Source organism: Balaenoptera borealis (genome assembly GCF_965194805.1).
Source record: "Balaenoptera borealis genome assembly, chromosome: 15".
NCBI classification, from domain to species: Eukaryota; Metazoa; Chordata; class Mammalia; order Artiodactyla; family Balaenopteridae; genus Balaenoptera; species Balaenoptera borealis.
In genome coordinates, this window is record NC_138871.1 from 5,191,916 (window position 1) to 5,211,365 (window position 19,450).

General features: G+C 42.9%; 1 protein-coding gene across 7 annotated transcripts in view; it reads right to left on the bottom strand.

Moving 5' to 3' along the window:
* Window positions 1-17,538, bottom strand: part of IL1R1 (interleukin 1 receptor type 1) — a 93,847-nt gene extending 76,309 nt beyond the window's left edge. For 5 of the 7 annotated variants that reach the window (XM_082357383.1, XM_082357377.1, XM_082357384.1 and 2 more), the window contains exon 1: window positions 17,064-17,538. Coding sequence is in view for 1 of the 7 variants with exons in the window: in XM_082357376.1 (XP_082213502.1) it covers window positions 12,672-12,833 (162 nt within the window). In the remaining 6 variants the exon portion in view is untranslated. Of the gene's footprint in view, window positions 1-12,671; window positions 17,042-17,063 lie in introns of those variants that run through there. The other 2 variants (XM_082357385.1, XM_082357376.1) reach the window with 2 other exon arrangements.
* Window positions 17,539-19,450: the final 1,912 nt, after the last annotated feature.

A 19,450-nucleotide genomic window follows, 5' to 3' on the forward strand; every position in this document is an offset into this window, starting at 1 on the left:
TCAGACTTAGACAAAGTGATCTCAATTATAGGGAAATCGCTCTCTCTCCTCTCCCCTTTTAGACAGAACCACTAACAGCACTTTCTTATAAATAAAATTCTCAAAATGCATTGAAGAATATTTAGAAGCAATAAAATTAACCCAGAAACATCATTGGCAGAAGCATGTTGGCCATTTGTGCCAAAACCTGGCTGACCTTTCAATGTTATTATTGTATTGTGAAAAGAATTTTTAAACAAGCAGTTACCATATTTACTTAAGAGTCAATGTGGCCAAGAATGAAGTAAATACCGTGTGAACCATCAGGCCTCTTAATGACCAGAGACTCTTTTTATACTCAGAGTTTCACTGTCACTACTTGAGACAACAAGATTATATGTGTGGGAGGCTCTTCAATTTCCCCCTCAGAAGGGGGCCTGGGGAAGAATAAAGGAAGTTGTGCTCAAAGCTAGAGAAAAGGAGAGATGAATAAGGCAGCAATCAGGAAAAGTCTGAACCACCCTAATGCAACAACCCACCCACCCTGTGGACACAAAACTGACGTGTGGAACCTACGTGGGTGTTTTTCCCACTTTGTCAAATGAGATGGTTAGACCAACACAGGCTTTTCTTCTAAAGCATCCAGATTAGCTGGATAAATAGTGCTAGGCGAACCCCCACTTGCCCTTTGCTTGGGCTTTGGCAGTCAGAACCCACCCCCGCAGGGCTCCCACTCCTCTGGATGAAGCCAGGCCACTGGCTCTCATTCCAGACCCGCCTTGCCTCCCTGACCCCATCTTTCTGACAAGTTCCCCTCCTTGCCTTGATGCTTCTCGGCTGAGGTCAAATCACATACCAGTCTCCTTGCCAGTTTCTCCATTGTTCCCTCATTCCCTCTGCCCAGACTGTTATCCTTCTTCCTCCTCCTTCCAGGCCCATCCTCAATACTGTATGCTCCTTTCAGAGGGCATTCTAGGGTTTTCCCACCCTTCCAACCAGGGGAGACGGGTGACTATCTCCACCTCCTCTGAGCCCTTGGCTTCACCTCCCCGTCCCTGGTGGCACCAGCACCCCGGACTCCATATGGCTGAGCTCTTCTCTCCTTGATACTCATCACATGCTGAAAGGTAAGCTCTTTCCCTGACTGACCACAGCTTGAGCAGAGCAGATGTTTAAATCTTTGCCGAATAAATGAAAGCGGCTCCATTTACACTACTTACACCCACTGTCCCTTAGAAAATTCAGACCACACGGACGGGACGGAGAACCTGTGATCATGTTCAAGAACAAAGTTTTCTGGGAAATGTACCTAAATTCCCCCAGCAGAGGGATTTGGCAATCACTCAGGACAGCCTTGTTCTAGCTGGCTTCTTGTTGACTTGGGTAAATTACGGAAACTACGGCTGTCTATTTCCCGGGTCAGTGATTCTCAAGCCACATTACACCACCTGCACCCGGAGAGTTTTTTAAAAATCCCTCTGCCCAGGTCTGCTGCATCTCAGATCTATGCCATCAGAACGTCTGGGGGGTGGGGCCCAGGTACCGGTAGTGCTTAAGGCTCCCCAGGTGATTCCAACATGCAATCAAGATGGACAAAGGCTGGCCTAGATCACAGAGGGCGATCATAGTCAGTAGACGTTTGTTCTATTTGTACATAGCTGAGTGGGTCCCCTAATGCAGCAACGCCATTTTCTACACCGACTGGGCCGACAGGGGCCAGGCAGAGGAAGAGAGTCCAACTTCAGGGGTTTATTCACACACAGCAGGTTTCCCTGGAACCATAATTCATGACCCAGACATCAGTTCCAGACTAAAGGAAGTGTCTGTCTCCACCACCCCTCCTCCGCCACCCTCCCAGCATTTTTCACTTTCCTATGAACCTAGTTTTTATATACTATGTCACATTACCTAAATTTCTTAAACATTTCAACTGGGAAAGAAAATCTAGAACTCTGATCTTGCAGTTAAATAAATCTCAGAATTCGAGGTTGATGAGAAATATTCAAGTGTGCTGAGTGATGTGGGGTGTAATTTCCCACATTATTACAATAGCAAAAATGTAACCTCTCCTTCTCCTTATGAGTCAGCTCAGTAACCCACTGCGACAATCTAGAGAAGTGCTTAAACCTTGAGGGAAATTTGTTCAAAAGAGGTTGTCATGGCAAGTATCACATGAGATTTTTTAAATCAACAAGTCAAAGTACCCATTCTAACACCTCTGACTAGAATCATATATTTTCTCCCCAGGAAAGAAATGCTGTGATTTTTTGCATATTGTTTAACAGGTTATTATTTTGTTTGTTTGTTTCCCAGCTTAATTGAAATATAATTCACATATAACATTGTGCAAGTTTAAGGTGTACAACGTGTTGATTTGATACATTTTTATACTGTCAGATATGACCACCATAGTGTTAGCTAACACCTCCATCCCATCGCATAATTACCACTTCTTTCTTTGTGGTGAGAACATTTAAGATCTACTCTCTTAGTGACTTTCAAGTATGTAATACAATATATTAGCTACAATCACCATGCTGAACATTAGATCCCCAAACTTGTTATTCTTATAACTGGAAGTTTGTACCTTTTGACCAACATCTCCCCATTTCCCTCACTCCCCAGCCCCTGCAAATACCACTCTACTCTCTGTTTCTCTGAGTTCAGCTTTTTTTGATTCCACATATAAGTGATATCGTACAGTGTTTGTCTTCCTCTGTCTGTCTTATCTCACTTAGCTTAATACCCTGAAGCTTCTTCCATGTTCTTGCAAAAGGCAGGGTTTCCTTTCTCATGGCTGAATAGTATTCTATTGTATGTCCAGTATGTACCACATCTTCTTTATCCACTCATCTGTTGACACTTAGATTATTTCCATATCTTGGCTATTATGAATAATGCTGCAATGAACATGGAAGTGTAGGTATCTCTTTAAGATACTGATTTCATTTCCTTTGGATATATATCTAGTAGTGGAATTGCTGGATCATATGGTAGTTCTATTTTTAATTTTTTGAGGAACCTCCATACTGTTTTCCAAAGTGGCTACACCAATTTACTTTCCCACCAACAGTGCACAAATGTTCCCTTTTCTCCACATACTCATTAACATTTGTTATCTGTTCTTTTATTGATGTACAGATTATTCATTAACAGATAGATGATACAATCTGTGAAACTAGGTTTCTCCCACCTATTTCAGGCAGGGTATGTTTAATTCTTCCAGAGAAATATCTGTTGAGTCCCTATTATAGTTGAATTTTTACTTTATAATATGTATTGTATTGGTTGTAGCTTAAATATTATCTACAGACCATTTCAGAGGCTAGAAAATAACCCTTGTACATATGCCTTCTTTAAAAACTAGCTTACAGGTAACATGTGCCAGCTTGGACGATAAATTCCCATAAGAAATGGTAGAAGGGAGCCTTAATCATGTTCCTCACGTGAACGAACTCTGAAAGCTTCAGCACTCATACAAATATGAGTTCAAATACATCTCAAGAAGAATTATTCATCGACTAGCATTTCCCTTCTTTGGGTCCCGTTATCATATCAGCACAATGAAACGTGAAGAGGTTTGGGAGCCCAACTGACCCAGGTTCAAATCCTGACTCTGTCATTCATCTGCCACCATCTGGAGATGGTACCTGCCTAAATCTGCTAGCTCTGCCCCCCATCCTCCTTTGGGACAAATTGAAAACAGTAAAACCTGTGTACAGAGCACAAGTAATGTCTGTAAAGCACCCAGACGTCGCCAGGAGGAGCCAGATGACAGCTGAGCCTGGTTCATTCAGGACGGCGGCAGATCTGCCCAGAGCGAAGAGGTCGAAGAGCCAGCAGTTGAAATCCAGGTAATAAGTGGTCTGAGAAAAGTTGTCCCATGATTTCCAGTCAAGTTCTGCCCTCTCACTAAGTCCAGGAATTGAATGAGGGAGACCACATCAACCTCTGGGGTCTTAGTCATGGCTGTGGAATGTGTTGGGTTTTCAGCCATGTTGGAATATATTGTTGGCATAAGTGGCTGAGTGGATACAGTCAAAAAAACCAACACTGCTTACCTCAGCCAAGAAGTTCAGCATCTTCAGAAAAAAGAGGATCACGTATAAGTGTGTCCACTTCCAATAATTTCCCCTCAAATGATAAAAAAGGCAAACCTCCACAAAAGACAAAATCACGCCATTGCCTAGTTCTATAGCAACATCACCGTTCATTTGTTCATTGATTCGGAGAATGTCTGAAGCCTTCAGACATCCAACTTGCTAATATTCTCACTGAAATGTTAGTCATTGTCATGAACAGATTGAACACAGATATTGGAAAACCAAGAGCCTGAAAATCTATGAATCCTAAAATATTTATTTTAATTGAAATTAGCATAGATGCCGTTCAAGTTTTATAAATATGTTTCTGGACTTCTCCTTTGTAAGTATTCCTTTGGCTGCCTTGTAAGTATTCCTTTGGCTGCCTCTTTTACCTCCTTATCATTATCACTGGACAAGTCCCAACCCCACCCCACGTTGTGTTGGATTGGGCCACTCTGTCTGAGTTGAGCATCTGGAACTCATCTGTGGAGTCCCTTCTCCTCCGGAGCAAACCCTGCCCTCTTCTCCCTGGACCAGGAAGCAAAGCTAGCTGAGGTGTTAACTGATCTCACAGCTGTCCCACTTCCTGCCCAGGTGGTCCTATCTCCATGGAAACCTGCATCCCTGAACACGTCTTCTGGACCGGCAGGTCCTGAAGCCTTCATCCAGACACACCACCTGCACACACACGCGCGCGCGCGCTAGTCCCCACTCTGCTCTGGCCACAAATGACCAGTTGTGCCCTAGATAGGGGCCTGAGAGCCCAACCAACAATACTTGACCTCGGTCCCCTATGTTTCTTCACAAGATAGAAGCACCTCTGGGCTTAGAGCCTTAACCATCAGGCACGTGAGGGTGTGGTCCAGCCCTTCTGCAGGGCCCTGCCAATGCTACAGGCTTGGAAGCCAAGCAGCCCCATAATAATGGAACCAGAGCGGCCAAAGTGAAAGAGGATGTGGGGCAGAGAGAGAGCTTCTCCTCCAGGCCTTCCCCAACGATGAGGCTGAGGAATTTTGCTCTTTTGGGGATGCTTGGAGAGCGTCCTCAAAGAGCTCAGAATCAGGGGCTAGTCCCAGCTCCATCCTTGGCCCACCCCGTGGCCTTGAGGAAAGCTCTTGATTCTTCACCTCTAAAGATAGAAGGAACCCCCTACCTGCACCTCCAGAGAAGGCTATAAGAGAAGCTCCAGCCCCAGGGACTCCCCAGCACCAAACAGGTCCCCGCAGTGGTCTGCAAGGCCCGAGTTCTCATCTGGAACCAGAAGCGGCTGGGCCTCTTTGCTGCCCCCTCCACCTACCTTTTGATCACTGACATTAATTCTGTCTCGAAACTGTAAGTAAGAAAGTAAGAAGCCGCTGCTCACTTTCTCCCTCTGTGTTTTCCCGTCCTCCTCCACCTCCTCCTCCTCTCAATACTGGAAGCACCGAGCACAGAGCTCAGCCCGGACTGGACACTCATGAATCGTTTCTCAAAACCCTCAGTTAATTCAGCAAAGCTCGAGGGGATGAGCGAGAATGCCCTCTGTACACCTAGTTTCATGCCTGGGAGAGGCAGAGCGCGTGCCTGTGGAATGTCTCCACAACCACGTTCAGGCAAAGCACCTGTCGCTTGTCACGCACCCAGGAATTCAGGGCTGGGCGAGACAGCACAGTGTCCTGCGTGCCAGCCCTGTGGAAATGTCCGCCCTGCCACCATCTCTCATGGTAAATACAACGACGTCCCACAGTGCTTGGGCACAGGGATTGGGCTTCCCTAATATCACATAGGTGAGCACTCGTGGTCTGGGAGGTAAGACTGTACACACTCTGGCACCATCTCCCCAGCCTGTGACTGGGAAGTTCAGAATAAAACCCAAGCTCCTTACCCATGGCCCCATCTCTGTCTACACCACCGTGATCTGGCCCCATCTCTGTCTACACCACCGTGATCTGGCCCCATCTCTGTCTACACCACCGTGATCTGGCCCCATCTCTGTCTACACCACCGTGATCTGGCCCCATCTCTGTCTACACCACCGTGATCTGGCCCCATCTCCATCTCCAAGCTCCCTCTCACTCACTCAGCCCCCCACATACAGACCTTCTCCTGCCCCCCCTGCAGGGCTCAAATGCCGCTCTTCCCTCTGCCTCAGACCTCACGCCTCCTCACAAGGACCCCCCATCACCAGGTAACATAGACCCAGCCCCTTAGCCACTGTCTCAGCAGCTGTCTGTGTCTTTCACGACGCTCATCACACACTCGACTCGGGCTACTGCCCGGCCCCTCTGTGTGCCCTGCCCTACTGCAGCGTCCCATGGCTGGACGCCCACGAGGCTCAAAAAACAATCGTTATGATCACAGCCGGTTTTAAAACAATCTCAATGCCACTACACACCCATTAGAACGGCCAAAATCCACAGCACTGATGGCAGATGCTGTCAAGGACGTGGAGCGCCAGGGACCCTCATTCACTGCTGGACGGGGTGCAAAACAGTGCAGCCACTTTGGAAGACAGTCTGACAGTTTCTCACCAAACTAAACATACTCTTACAGTACGATCCTGCAATCACTCTCCTTGGTATTTGCCCAAAGGAGTCGAAAACTTACATCCACACAAAAACCTGCACATGGATGTTTATAGAAGCTTTATTAATAACTGCCAAAACTTGGAAGCAACCAAGATATCATTCAGTAGGGGAAATGGATAAATCACCAGTGGTCCATCCAGACAATGGAATATTATTCAGTGCTAAAGAGAAATGAGCTATCAAGCCATGATAAGACATGATGAAACCTTCAATGCATAATACTAAGCAAAAGAAGCCAATCTGAAAAGGCTGCGTAATGTATGATTCCAATTATATGACATTCTGAAGAGGTGAAATTATAGAGACAATAAAAAGATCGGTAGTTGCCAGGGGGCGGGTGGGAGGAGGTATGAACAGGCAGAGCACAGAGGACTTTTAGGGCAGTGAAAATACTCTGTATGATACTATAATGATGCATACACGTCATTCTATATTTGTCTAAACACAGAATGTACCACACCAAGAGTGAACCCTAAGGTAAACTATGGACTTTGGGTGATAATGATGTGTCAGTGTAGGTTCATCAGTTGTACCGAATGTATCCCTCTGGGGAGGGGGGCATACTGATAATGGAGCAGGTTATACACATGTGGGGCAGGGGGTATATGGGAAATCTCCGTACCTTCCTCTCAATTTTGCTGTAAACTTAAAACTGCTCTTAAAAAATAAAGTCTAAATAGAACTACCATATGACCCAGCAATCCCACTCCTGGGCATATACCAGGAGAAAACCATAATTCAAAAAGATACATGCACCCCAGTGTTCATTGAAGCACTATTTACAATAGCCAGGACATGGAAGCAACCTAAATGTCCATCAGCAGAGGAATGGATAAAGAAGATGTGGTACATGTATACAATGGAATATTACTCAGTCGTAAAAAAGAATGGAATATTGCCATTTGCAGTAACATGGATGGACCTAAAGATTGTCATACCGAGTGAAGTAAGTCAGACACAGAAAGACAAACATATGATATCGTTTATATGTGGAATCTTAAAAAAAGGGTACAAATGAACTTATTTACAGAACAGAAGTAGTGTCACGGATGTAGAAAACAAACTTATGGTTACCAGGAGATAAGGGGGAGTGGATAAATTAGGAGATTGGGCTTGACATATACATATTACTATATATAAAATAGATAACTAATAAGGACCTACTTTATAGCACAGGGAACTCGTCTCAATACTCTGCAATGACCTATATGGGCAAAGAATCTAAAAAAGAGTGGATATATGTATATGTATAACTGATTCACTTTGCTGTACACCTGAAACTAACACAACATCATAAATCAACTACATTCCAATAAAAATTTTAAAAAGTAAAAAAATAGTCTAAAAAAACCCCTCAGCTATGATATGAGATATGAAAAATTCGAAAACACACTGAGTTAACCTCTTCCCCCTATAAGATCACCAAAGCTAAAAAAAACCAAAAAAACAAAAAACACAGTTTGCTAGCATACTGTGTCGGCAGACGTGTGGAGAAACATTTTCTCAAACATTCCTGGCAGAGGTGTTAACTGTTATAACCTGATGGGAGGTGGGTGGGCAAATCACAAATGCACACAAGCCTCTGACCCAGCAGTGCCACTTCTAGGAATTTAGCCAACAAATACGCTTGCTAGCACTTCTGCAAAATGACACAGGCACGGCTGTTTGTTATTCATTGCAACATTGGTTGTAATAGCAAAAGACTGCAAACAACTTATTAGTCAGCAAAAGGTTAAAAAGCAGCTCGTTAGATACAGATTTGGAACCAGGTACAGATGAGTCTACATCATTGGCATGTGTGATGATTAATTTTATGTGTCAACTGGACTGGACCATGGGATGCCCAGATAGCTGGTGTGTCTGTGAGGGTGTTTCTGGAAGAGATTAGCACCTGAATTGGTGAACTGAGTAAAGCAAATGGCCCTCCGCAGTGTGGATGGGCCCCATCCAATCCTTTGGGGGCCTAAATAGAGCAAAAAGGCAGAGGAAGGTTGAATTAACTCTGCCTGACAACTTGAGTGAGGATGTCGATCTTCTCCTGCCCTTGGCACTCCTGGTTCTTAGGCCTTCAGACTAGACAGGTGTCTACACCATTGCTCTCTAACTCTCAACCTTCTAACTACACCATCTGCTTTCCTTGGTCTACAGCTTGTAGACGGCAGATCCTGGGACTTCTCAAGTCTCCATGATGGCATAAGCCAATCCACACCTTATAATAAGTCTATTCCTAGACAGATACATAGAGACAGATAGACACATATATAACCAAGAGGAGACTGATATAGCTATATCGATACCTACATATCTACATATATATCAATCTCCTATTGGTTCTCCAGAGAGAGAGCCCTGACTAATACAGGGTCAAAGAGGTGGAAGAAACTATTAACTATCAACCTACTGGTGAGAAAGAGGGAAAGACTTTGCTGAATAACCTTTTTAAAGCCTTTAAACTGTGCGTTATCTATTCAAAAGCACACAAACTATGTGTTTTTATTCATTTATTCTCCCTAGAATGAGACCGTGTCATGAATCCCAGTTGTGCACTAAGTACTGATGTGACTTTAGGCAAATCACGTCCCTGCACTTACATTTCTTAGTCTGCAAAGTAAGATAATAATAAAGACTACCTCGTACACAGGGCACTTAGAACCAGGTCTCACACGTAGAAAGTGCTCTATTGGTCATTTGCCATCATCGTTACTTATTCAATACCAGGTTCAAACCATTGCTAAATGTTCATTTGATCCCAATTTTAACAACCGACCACTGAGCTGAGGGTCAGAGTGAAACCCTGTACCTCCTGCAAAGCTTTCCATACATGCCAAGTCCATGGGACTTGCACTTACAAAAGCTGCGATCTCCGTTTTCCTGATTCTACCCTGGGTTTGTATTCATTTGCTTAACATCCATTAAGAGCATTAAAGTCTTACTCAGTAGAAACAGAAACCAACCCACACTAAACTAAACCAAGAAAACAATCAATATGCCCCAGATAAAGCTCCATTTTTAAATCCTCTGTAATTCCTTTTGGGGATATTCATTTCCCTGCAGAGTTGGGTAAAAAGGTTCCTAGCTCCCTTCCGCTGACTCATGCGAGAAACGTTCATCAAGCCCTCACAGGGTGTCAGACCCCAAACCAGGCCCAGGAGAGAGAGAAACACATAAAATCAGTCCCTACCTTTCAGAAGCTCTCACTGGGGATCAGAGTAAAGCAAGTGGATGGTGAAAACGCAATATGAGAAGAATGGCATATTATCCCATGTGCGGATGAGATAGATAGGCAACAAAATAAAACCTGTTTTTAATCTAAAGTATGTCCATGTGCTACTGAACCTGGGAACCAAGAAACATGTTGTAACACGCACAACTTTCCAAGTTTAGAATTAGAAGACATTGTCAAAATGCCAGCACCCAGCTCTCCCAAAACTAGATACTCTATAAGGTGAGGCTATAAATAAACTTCATATTAACACTAGTAATAGTAGCATTTGGTATTTTTACTTTCTTTCTATTTAAAGAACATTCCTCTAGCTTTTCTCTTTATCTTCCCAGTCGGATCATGTGGTGGAGCGGAAAGTCAGTCCTTACCTCTAAATTGTAGAGATAAAAGGAGATAAAATCATAAAGACTGAGGTTTGCCCTCAGTTGCTCAAATGGTAAATTAAAAAGTCAGAGCAAAAGCATTCGACTCCCACACACTCTGGGCGGACTTGCTGAGACACATCAAATGAGGTCAAAGGCCTCAGAAATTAGGTTGGCAAAAGTTACTGTGAGAGGGGATTGTTTTGATAATGTAACCAAAAAAAGACAAGAAGCGGAACCCAAAGGGGCAGAATGGGAAGCCAGAAGGTTTCACAAAAAGTGTCCTTGAAGCAAATTAAGACAACAAAACACTCTTGGCCAGTTATCAGGTTAGTACACTTTAGAAAAAAAAAAAAAGGTGAAAAACCCAGTGCTGGTGAAAGTGTGAGAAAAGGGTGTCCATACACTACTGGAGGGAGTATACATGACTAGTACTTTCCTAGAAAAATTTAGTAACAGAAGCAAGAGCTTCAAATATGCTCGTGCCCTTTGACCTCTGGGAATTTATTCCAAGGAAATAATCAGGAAGAGATGCATAGGTTTCCCTATAGGAACGTTAGTTTGGGGAATGTTAATAATAGAAAAGAAAAAAATCAAATATACCAACATGATTTAACAAATCATCTGTGTAATGTGATTAAAAAGCTTTTGTAGGAAGAAATTCATTAGCATGGCCAAACGCTCACAGCACATTGCTGAAAGGGAAAAGCAGGTGATAAAACATCACGTACAGTACAAGCATGTTTTTTCAAAAATGTAAATGTGTTCAGAGAAAACCATACCCACCAAAATACTAACAGTATTTATCTCACAATGTTAGGTTTTTACGTTTCACCTTTTTCATTTATCTCTATGTATTGTTTTTAAATTTTATTTTTGACCATGAGCATGTGCTGTCTGTGTACGTTTTTAAAGGTTATATTTTAGAAGTGGATCATAGCCACTCCATGACCTCGCCTGTGGAATTTCTCTCCTCAGCATGTTAACAGTGCCCAAAAGGGTTTGTAGGTTAAAGACTAAAAACTGAATGTTGGGACTTCCCTGGTGGCGCAGTGGTTGGGAGTCCGCCTGCCAATGCAGGGGACACGGGTTCGAGCCCTGGTCCGGGAACATCCCACATGCCGCGGAGCAACTAAGCCTGTGCACCACAACTACTGAGCCTGCGCTCTAGAGTCCTCAAGCCACAACTACTGAAGCCCACGTGCCACAACTAGTGAAGCCCGCGCGCCTAGAGCCCGTGCTATGCAACAAGAGAAGCCACCGCAATGAGAAGCCCGGGCACTGCAACAAAGAGTAGCCCCCGCTCGCTGCAACTAGAGGAAGCCCGCACGCAGCAACGAAGACCCAATGCAGCCAAAAATAATAAATAAATAAAATAAATTTTTTAAAAAAACAACTGAATGTTGAGTAGAGACAGGCCATAAGCATCTTTTAGAATTCATCACTACTCGTCGACAGATGGATGGATAAAGAAGATGTGGTATATTTATACAATGGAATATTACTTAGCCATAAGAAAAGAATGAAATAATGCCATTTGCAGCAACATGGATGGACCTAGAGATTATCATACTAAGTGAAGTCAGACAGAGAAAGACAAATATCATATTATATCACTTATATGTGGAATCTTAAAAAAAAATGATACAAATGAACTACTTTACAAAACAGTAATAGACTTACATAGAAAAAAAAAACTTATGGTTACCAAAGGGGAAAGCAGGGGGGAGAGATAAACTGGGAATTTGGGATTAACAGATATACACTACTATATATAAAATAGATAATCAACAATGTCCTACTGTATAGCACAGGGAACTATACTGGATATCTTGTAATAACCAATAATGGAAAAGAATCTTAAAAAGAATAGATATATGTGTATAACTGAACCACTTTGCTGTACACCTGAAACATTCTAAATCAACAATACTTCAATAAAAAATACCTTTTTATCATATGATATCACTTATATGTGTAATCTAAAAAAAAGTTACAAATGAACTTATTTACAAAGCAGAAATAGAGCCACAGATGTAGAAAACAAACTTATAGTTACTGGGGGGAAGGAGGGGAGAGTGATAAGTTGGGAGATTGGGATTGACATATACACACTACTATATATAAAATAGATAATAAGAACCTACCGTATAGCACAGGGAACTCTACTCAACACTCTGTAATGACCTATATGGGAAAAGAATCTAAAAAAGAGTGGATATATGTATAACTGATTCACTCTGCTATACACCTGAAACTAACACAACATTAAATCAACTAAACTCCAATAAAAATTAAAAAAAAAAAATGCACTAATTTATAAGTTAACTTTTAAATTTAAATAACTGTGAAAAACTATTAGAAGTATAATAATATAAAGCAAATTGGAATAAATGTTGAAGAAACTCTAAAAATTACATTTTTAAATAAATAAAAATAAAAGAAATTTCATCACCACTATTAGGAAGATCAAATTCATCTCGAGAAGCATCCCTACTCCTTCCAGATGGTATGTCTCCTCCCTTTCCCCAACTATCCACACGTTTCCCGTGAGCACAGATATCCCCCCAGCCTCCAGCACACACATGGTGGCCTCCAGTCGCCTGTGGGTGGACATGGTGATTCACCAAACCAGTTAGTCACTCGCTGCACCTTTTGAAATGTCCTTCCCACCATCCAGCCCTTCACACCCTCACACCCACAGTGCAAAGTCACATTTGGCATAAGAGCAAGAGGAAGTTTTAAGTTGAATTGAATTGAATGGTTAACCTCATTTTTGTTTTCTTCCTTCCTTTCTTTAATATCTCAGATTCTGTCCCATTTTCTTATTCTTTCACACAACAACATTATTATAGGACATAATGAGGTCAAGGGTGTCCAATAAGAGGACAAGTTCAGGGTGGTCAAGGGTGTCCAATAAGAAATACAAGGCGATGTTGACCAAACTCTGAGAGCCAACAGTCTTCCTTGCAACCCCAGATGTAACATTTTCAAAGCCTCTGAAAAAGCATGCTCAAAACAGTGCTGGCTGACCAGGGCTCCCTGAGCTATACAGGCCTCTGCTCTGGGGGTGATGGCCAGTCCTAGTGTCTGAGTGATTCCCTAGGCCCAGCAAAGGGACCAAGTTTTCAGAGCCCAATAAAAATAAAAACAAACAGCAACAACAACAACCATGCTCAAGCTTTTAAGATTCCATTGTATCTATTGAGACGATCATATGGTTTTTCTCCTTCAATTTGTTAATATGGTGTATCACATTGATTGATTTGCATATATTGAAGAATCCTTGCATTCCTGGGACAAACCCCACTTGATCATGGTGTATGATCCTTTTAATGTTGTTGGATTCTGTTTGCTAATATTTTGTTGAGGATTTTTGCATCTATGTTCATCAGTGATATTGGCCTGTAGTTTTCTTTCTTTGTGACATCTCTGTCCGGTTTTGGCATCAGGGTGATGGTGGCCTCGTAGAATGAGTTTGGGAGTGTTCCTCCCTCTGCTATATTTTGGAAGAGTTTGAGAAGGATAGGTGTTAGTTCTTGTCTAAATGTTTGATAGAATTCGCCTCTGAAGCCATCTGGTCCTGGGCTTTTGTTTGTTGGAAGATTTTTTAATCACAGTCTCAATTTCCGTGCTTGTCATTGGTCTCTTTATATTTTCTATTTCTTCCTGGTTCAGTCTTGGAAGGTTGTGCTTTTCTAAGAATTTGTTCATTTCTTCCAGGTTGTCCATTTTACTGGCATATAGTTGCTTGTAGTAATCTCTCATGATCCTTTGTATTTCTGCAGTGTCAGTTGTTACTTCTCCTTTTTCATTTCTAATTCTATTGATTTGAGTCTACTCCCTTTTTTTCTTGATGAGTCTGGTTAATGGTTTAAGCTTTTGACAAAATTCAACACCCATTTATGATAAAAACCCTCCAGAAAGTAGGCATACAGGGAACTTACCTCAACATAATAAAGGCCATATATGACAAACCCACAGCCAACATCGTTCTCAGTGGTGAAAAACTGAAACCATTTCCTCTAAGATCAGGAACAAGACAAGGTTGTCCGCTCTCACCACTATTATTCAACATAACTTTGGAAGTTTTAGCCACAGCAATCAGAGAAGAAAAAGAAATAAAAGGAATTCAAATCGGAAAAGAAGAATTAAAGCTGTCACTGTTTGCAGATGACATGATACTATACATAGAGAATGCTAAAGATGCTACCAGAAAACTACTAGAGCTAATCAATGAATTTGGTAAAGTTGCAGGATACAAAATTAATGCACAGAAATCTCCTGCATTCCTATACACTAATGATGAAAAATCTGAACGAGAAATTAAGGAAACATTCCCATTTATCATTGCAACAAAAAGAATAAAATACCTAGGAATAAACCTACCCAAGGAGACAAAAGACCTGTATGCAGAAAACTATAAGACACTGATGAAAGAAATTAAAGACGTTACAAACAGATGGAGAGATATACCATGTTCTTGGATTGGAAGAATCAACATTGTGAAAATGACTCTACTACCCAAAGCAATCTACAGATTCAATGCAATACCCACCAAACTACCAAAGGCATTTTTCACAGAACTAGAACAAAAAATTTACAATTTGTATGGAAATACAAAAGACCCCAAATAGCCAAAGCAATCTTCAGAAAGAAAAATGGAGCTGGAGGAATCAGGCTCCCTGACTTCAGACTATACTACAAAGCTACAGTAATCAAGACAGTAATGGTACTGGCACAAAAACAGAAATAGAGATCAATGGAACAGGTTCAAAAGCCCAGAGATAAACCCATGCCCATATGGTCACCTTATTTTTGATAAAGGAGGCAAGAATATACAATGGAGAAAAGACAGCCTCTTCAGTAAGTGGTGCTGGGAAAACTGGACAGCTACATGTAAAAGAATGAAATTAGAACACTCCCTAACACCATACACAAAAATAAACTCAAAATAGATTAAAGACCTAAATGTAAGGCCAGGCACTATAAAACTCTTAGAGGAAAACATAGGCAGAACACTCTGTGACATAAATCACAGCAAGATCCTTTTTGATCCACCTCCTAGAGAAATGGGAATAAAAACAAAAATAAATGGGACCTAATGAAACTTAAAAGCTTTTGCACAGCAAAGGAAAACATAAACAAGATGAAAAGAAAACCCTCAGAATGGGAGAAAATATTTGCAAATGAAGCAATGGGCAAAGGATTAATCTCCAAAATATACAAGCAGCTCATGCAGCTTCAATATCAAAAAAACAAACAACCCAATCCAAAAATGGGCAGAAGACCTAAATAGACATTTCTCCAAAGAAGATATACAGATTGCCAACAAAAACATGAAAGGATGCTCAACATCACTAATCATTAGAGAAATGCAAATCAAAAATACAATGAGCTATCACCTCACACCAGTCAGAATGGCCATCATCAAAAAATCTACAGACAATAAATGCTGGAGAGGGTGTGGAGAAAAGGGAACCCTCCTGCACTGTTGGTGGGAATGTAAGTTGATACAGCCACTATGGAGAACAGCATGGAGGGGCCTTAAAAAACTAAAAATAGAACTACCATATGACCCAGCAATCCCAATATTGGGCATATACCCTGGGAAAACCATAATTCAGAAAGAGTCATGTACCACAATGTTCATTGCAGCTCTATTTACAATAGCCAGGACATGGAAGCAACCTAAGTGTCCATTGACACATGAATGGATAAAGAAGATGTGGCACACATATACAATGGAATATTACTCAGCCATAAAAAGAAACGAAATGGAGTTATTTGTAGTGAGGTGGATTGAGTTAGAGTCTGTCATACAGAGTGAAGTAAGTCAGAAAGAGAAAAACAAATACCGTATGCTAACACATATATATGGAATCTAAAAAAAAAAAAAAGTTTCTGAAGAACCTAGGGGCAGGACAGGAATAAAGATACAGACATAGAGAATGGGCTTGAGGACACAGGGAGGGGGAAGGGTAAGCTGGGACGAAGTGAGAAAGTGGCATGGACATATATACACTACCAAATGTAAAATAGATAGCTAGTGGGAAGCAGCCGCATAGCACAGGGAGATCAGCTCTGTGCTTTGTGACCCCTAGAGGGGTGAGATAGGGAGGATGGGAGGGAGACGCAAGAGGGAGGAGATATGGGGATATATGTTATATGTATAGCTGATTCACTTTGTTATAAAGCAGAAACTAACACACCACTGTAAAGCAATTATACTCCAATAAAGATGTTAAAAAAAAAAAAGATTCCATTGTAAGCTCTTATGGAAGGAAGCATGCACAAATCTTGCTAATACGATATATTATAATTTTAAATGCAATCGGTGATGTCTGTTTATAGCAATGCAATGCCTTCACCCAAACACGGGCCCAGGTTATGCCCCTCTAGAACTGTAGAAGCATAAAGGAAAGTCATAAAATGTCTTAATTCTAACATCTACTACAGCATTTTAAAAGGACTTTACAATATCCTTCAGTTAAACCTCGTGATTTACCAAAAGACACATAACTATTGATGACTTATAGGTAGTATATACTCATAAAATATATCTCCCACATATTTCATAGTAAATCTTCCATGGAATAAAACATATGTAATCATAGGTGATCTTTTAATAGGGCTCACAGACACACTTAGGGTTAACTATGCCTACAGAGCCACATAACTCCAAGAAATCCTTCAAATCTTGTCTCAACAAACAGCATGACATTGTCAGTTTTATCAGATTCCATTTGCCCCTCTTAAATACTTCATCAGTGTATAACTAAACAAAGGGAAAAGGAGGGGAAAAAAATACAGAAACGAAAACCAAAGTGCAAATCAATCATCTTACCGTCCCCTTTCCTTATGGTTGGAGGCTTTGGGAACGGCTGGCCCCAAGGGAGGTGGTAAGTCAGGGTCAGCCCGCAGGGTTTCTTTCCCTGGTTGGAGCCCGCTGAGTTTGACGGTGGTTATTAAAAACAAAAGTGCATTTAGAAGTCAGCCCGGGATGGAGCTGCTAATTGCGTTTTTCTTTCCCAAAGAGCTTTGGGTCTGGTCTGTACGTAGGAGAGGGATGTCTCACAGCTTTGTCAGGAGACCCAGCTGCGCAGAGGCTGAGAGAAAGGAGAAAGTGGGCTCCGGTGAGGCCTCTTAGGGCTTTAATCCTCAGCTGTGACACATGTGGGGAACTAGAAACAGGAAACTCTGAGCCCGGCAGGCAGCCAGAAGCATTCAGAAAACGTGCCAAGCCCTTTCGAAATACCACACTCTGCACGGAGAACTCACTCCGAACAGTCCACAGGCTGCGTCTCTCTTCTCAAATGACTGAGCCATAAACCTGGGCAAGGCTGGCCCACAGACGTCCCGTCTGTCACAGTTTCTGTCATCAGAATCTGGACCAGTCCAGTCCAGGCCAGGCCTGGGTTCTCCTATGCCCTCCCTCTTCTGCCAACCTCCCAAGCCTCTTGTAATGACATCCAAAGATGGGAGTTCCTGGCGATGCTGCAGGACCTTTCATTCAGGTCTTTGCATGTTTCAGACGCAGGGCCTCTTCCTACCGTGCCCACCGCCCCTGCCATGTGCCCTGGGGACACTGCAGGGATCTCTTCTCAGCATGCTGGAGGCGAGGAGACCCAAGGGTCACCCCTGGGCTCAAAATCCATCAGGGCAGGGAGGATTCGGGGAAACGTAGCCAGAGCCTCTGGCTTCCATTCGCGGCAGCCTGGCGCATCCCCGAGAGGACTGTGCAGCCGAATCCCTCTTCTGTTTTCTCTCACGGCCCCTCCTGCGCCCCGCATCCAAGTTCACGTTCTCAACACAGCACGGGCCGCGCCTATCAGAGCCGTACTCAGAGTCTGCAGCGCAAGGACCAAAACGGCCAAAGCTCCTCTCCTGGCATCCAAGGCCCTCCCGCAGCTACCTCCGCATACCTGTCCGCTTTTCCCCACCGCCCTTTAAAAGAACCCCCCGCGCCAACCTGGATGGGGCACGACTCTCTCCAGAAGACAACGTTCAAACCTGTGTTTGCACGTGCCCTACAGCCACCAGCCTGCCCCGTCTCCCCTTCTCCTCTTGAACGTGATGTCACAACACGCACAACGCTCCCCCTCCTCTTCGTCCCCCTCCCCGCACTTCCGGTCTTCACCACTGTTCACTCACGCATGCCCCCTACTGCACCCTGGGGCGACGCTGCCTGCTCTGAATCCAATCTTCTCTCCATGATAATAACAGAGAGACAGCAAGGGTGGGCACTTCTTATGTATCAGGCGTTTTTCTAGGAACTGTAAATTCTTTAAGCCCATTTTACAGATAAGGCAACTGAGGCATGGAAAAGGTAAGTACTTTCCCCGAGATTCCCTCAGCCAGGCAGGGTGGAGCCCAACCTGGCCTTGCTCTTTGAGTCTTTCCAGGGACCTGTGCTATTTATCAATATTTGTGAACAGAGAGTATGTACTCAGGGAGAGTGCAATTTCCTCACCCTTCTCCGTATCCTTTCCAGAGGGCCTCCCAGAATGTTTTCCCATGCTAAATGATTACAAGTAGCTGTGACTAATTGGTAGACTAATGAGCTTTAACTGAGAGATCAAATGTTTCCACCTGAGCGGTAGACAGGCCTTTCAACGTTAAGAATAAGCAGAATGGTCTTGAGGTTAAGGTAACATTCCTGTAGAGGTTTTGCTGACATTTTTAGCCTACCTATCACGTGACTATTCAGGCCTAGGCCATCTGGTGCGTCAACAGACTGCTAAAGACATAACCTCACTGAAAAAGTGGAGATACCCTCAAATGTCGGGGGCTGGGGGAACTTTCCACCCTTCCTCCAATGTGGAGTAGCAGAGGCTTTCGGGGGCCTAATCCACCCCCAGCCCCAGGGGCAGCCTTGCTGGTCTGAGCCTTTAGATCCTTAGAAACACACTAGCACCTCCCACGTTGCTGGCCAGGTGCTACTAACAGTTGGAAGGTGAATGATATTTCACTGAAGATGCTTCTGGCTTCCACTGAAGGCAAGACCCTCTCAATGCTCTTTGGAAGAAGAAGAACAACAACAAAAGATCAGGAAGACCCAGCTTTTGTCCCCAAGAAACTTACTACCCAGTTGATAGGGAGGCCATGGGCAAGACACTAGCAGGCTTAACCCACCCTAGGTATTTGCCCCAAAATAGGAGTTTGTTTTCCCAAGTTTTCCCTAATCAGTTTCTCTTTACTGAACATTTAGTGGAGAGGAAAGATTTTGTTTCC